Source organism: Muntiacus reevesi, chromosome 17 (assembly GCF_963930625.1).
Source record: "Muntiacus reevesi chromosome 17, mMunRee1.1, whole genome shotgun sequence".
Lineage (NCBI taxonomy): Eukaryota > Metazoa > Chordata > Mammalia > Artiodactyla > Cervidae > Muntiacus > Muntiacus reevesi.
In genome coordinates, this window is record NC_089265.1 from 36,035,759 (window position 1) to 36,038,640 (window position 2,882).

General features: G+C 44.5%; 1 protein-coding gene across 1 annotated transcript; it reads right to left on the reverse strand.

The window, feature by feature from the left end:
* Positions 1 to 763: 763 nt before the first annotated feature.
* Positions 764 to 1,492, reverse strand: TPD52L3 (TPD52 like 3). Its single transcript, XM_065908409.1, has one exon. The coding sequence runs from the start codon at positions 1,490 to 1,492 to the stop codon at positions 764 to 766; it is 729 nt and encodes a 242-aa protein (XP_065764481.1).
* Positions 1,493 to 2,882: the final 1,390 nt, after the last annotated feature.

Sequence of the window (2,882 nt, forward strand, 5' to 3'; positions counted from 1 at the left end):
CATGCTGCTGTGGCAGAGACACATAGCCACAAGGATTAAATTATAAGGTCCTCATTTTCATATATAAAAAGATTATAAACAAAGCACAAAGCAGAATAAAGTTGCAATTTCAGCTTGAGTCCAAAGTAGTTGACAATCCCTAAATTGAAGCTACTTTGCTTAATTAACAATTTTAAAAAATCATTTTATAAAAGTCATAGTATCCTGTACCAGTTAGTCTATTAGTATTTTACCCCTTTCTGAGGGTCTCAGAGAAAAACAACAGTTTTATCACCTTTAAAAAATAAAAATCATAGGCCAGGCAGAGCTTTCAAGGTTCTTTCTAAGATTTAGGGAAAGGAGGAAAGAAACTTGCAGTTCTTTCATACTTTGTTCCTAGATCTAAACAGAAGCCTATTTTGCCCTTTTTGTGTACTAGTTTAAAAAAAAAAAAAAAGTTTTGGCTTTGGCCTAAAATCCCTCTGGAACCATACTCCTGTCCATTTAAATGCAACCCCAGAAAGGCTAGTATAGTGATACATTTCATCTACAAACTTCAGTGTAAAATAACTGGGTACAAAACATTGGACTTTTTTATCTCAACAGTAGCAAATATCTATGTACAAACGGGGATTGCTTTTCTCAAAACCGGACTCTCTCCATTTCCTAAATTCACTTTACCATTGTGGTTTGGTTACTTGTTTTTGATGGGCAGAGTTGCAGTTGGGATCATGGAAGGGAGTTCTTGCACTGGTTAGGTGACCAGGCAAGTTAACCAAGGAGCTCATTCTGGCTCCAGAAAGGGGAGTAGGTCATCCCTACTTGCCAGAACTGGATCATTCCCACTCCCTGACACCGGGAGCGGATCATCCCTACTCCCAGAAACTGGGAGTGGATCATCCCCACTCCCCGCTGAAGAAGGAAGACAGTCACGGCCAAGCTCTCTGCTACCTGCGACTCTGGACTTGATTGTCCCCATAAGACCTTCAAAGGATCTGAATGTGACTGATTTCTTCATGTCTCCAAGCTTCCTGCAGATGGCAGAGCTCATGGTGGACAGGGCAGCTGACGTCTTTTGTTTCACGTAGGCGTTGGAGACCTGAACGTCGTGCCAGCTCTTGGACAGATTCTGCCTCAGCCCCACTAAGGCCGTAAGGCCCAGCTTCCTCTTGAGCTCCACGCAGCGTCTTTCTTTGGCTGCCAGCGCTTGGCGTAGTGTTACAATTTCTGCCTCCAGTTTAGCGAGCTCAGATTTGAGCTCCTTTTGCTCTGCCTCAGTAAGATCCTCTGGTTTGGCAGTCGAGTGGGATTCATAAGGGCCTGCAGAGGTCTCTGTCAAGGTGTCTGGCACAGACTGAGAAAGATCTTCATTAAGAGAGTCCAGGTCCAGTTCTTGGTAGAGGGAGTCGAACTCGTGACCAGAGGAGAAACAGTCTTGGCCAGCAGAGTTGAAGTCTAGGCCTTCCGGGTCAGACTCTACGGTGGGGTGGGACTCTAGGCAGGAAGGATCCATGTCTTGGCTGGTAGAACGGACGCCTTGGCCAATGAGTGACTGTCCTGGCTGCGGAGTAGATGCCTTGGTTTATAGGGTCCACTTCTGGCTAGAGTGGGGGGGGGGGGGGGGGGGGCGGTGGTTGAAGGGTAGGGTAGGTTGGGTTGGGGTGGTGGAGGCCGGACTTCCGGCCTGAAGGCGGCGGAGGGCGGAACTTAGGCTCAGTACCAGCGCCTCCAGTATTCATAGTGGTTTCGACATCACAACGTCCCTGTGTGAGGTAGATACTGCAGCAGTTGTCAGGGAGAGGAACTTTCCCTCCTACCTCAGTAGGTGACTGGTTCTGGCCTTCAAACCAAATCTGACTCCTTGTACGGACCTCTTTCCATCACAGCAGCCATTTTAAAAACTATGAAAATCAGTTGAACTTTTTTGAGCTAACAGATTTATAACAAAGCCTCATACATGAAATAAATAAAAACCGCCTCAAAGTGGGACAGGGAGTCTAGAACTCCAATTGGTACCCTCCCAATTTTCCCTTCTCAAGTTCCCAAAGGGGCCCGAGAAACTTCTGGCACCACTTATAAACTGTATTTGAAGGCCCCTCAAAGCTCATAAATTTAACAGTGCCCCCATGGCATGGAGTATCAGCAGTGCCAGAGGCTTGGGGTGGTAGAGCTTAGAAAATGAGCCTGACCAGTCACAACTGTCTGTTATTTTGAGGAAGGAAAGGGAGTGAGAATTAGTAAATTTATAATATTTGTGTCAAGTTTAAACTTAAGAAAAGCAAAGGTTACTGTATTATGAGAATTTAAGAGAGAAGAAATACGATATATGCAGATATATGCATGGGTTTTCAATTTCTTTTTTTTTTTTTTTTTTTTCCAAGCATGCACTTACATTTCTGAAGGCACGTCTGTCCACATACACAGTTATCAGTTGTGGGAGGTGGTCCGCAAAGAAAAGTAGTAGTAGTATATCCCCTACTTCAATCAGAGCTGGAAACTTATAGAGTGGAAAAATCAGGACTTCAGTCCAGTGAGGGCAGGTGGCTAGGTATCACTTAGCTCATTACCTGGCTGCCTGTTCCCAGGGGATAGCCTTGAGCAGGTCTTAGTTTCTAGTGGTTTTGTTGGATATTCTGGTAATTCTTACAAGCATGATCTTGTGGAAGGTGATATGATCCTCAGCAGATTTCAGCGATTTGCCATACTCATGTTTATATAGCTACAGTGAAGCATCTAGCTGGGCATCCAAACCAACCACAAACCTTTGGCTTTATATTTAATAATCCTTTCATATAGTTCAGTAGTGTTTATTATTGGCTTACCTTGAAGCATGTGCCTCCCTAGATTTAAAAACATGAGGATTGCCCTTGTGGAAACATGAAGGCTGATAAGGGATTTTCCTG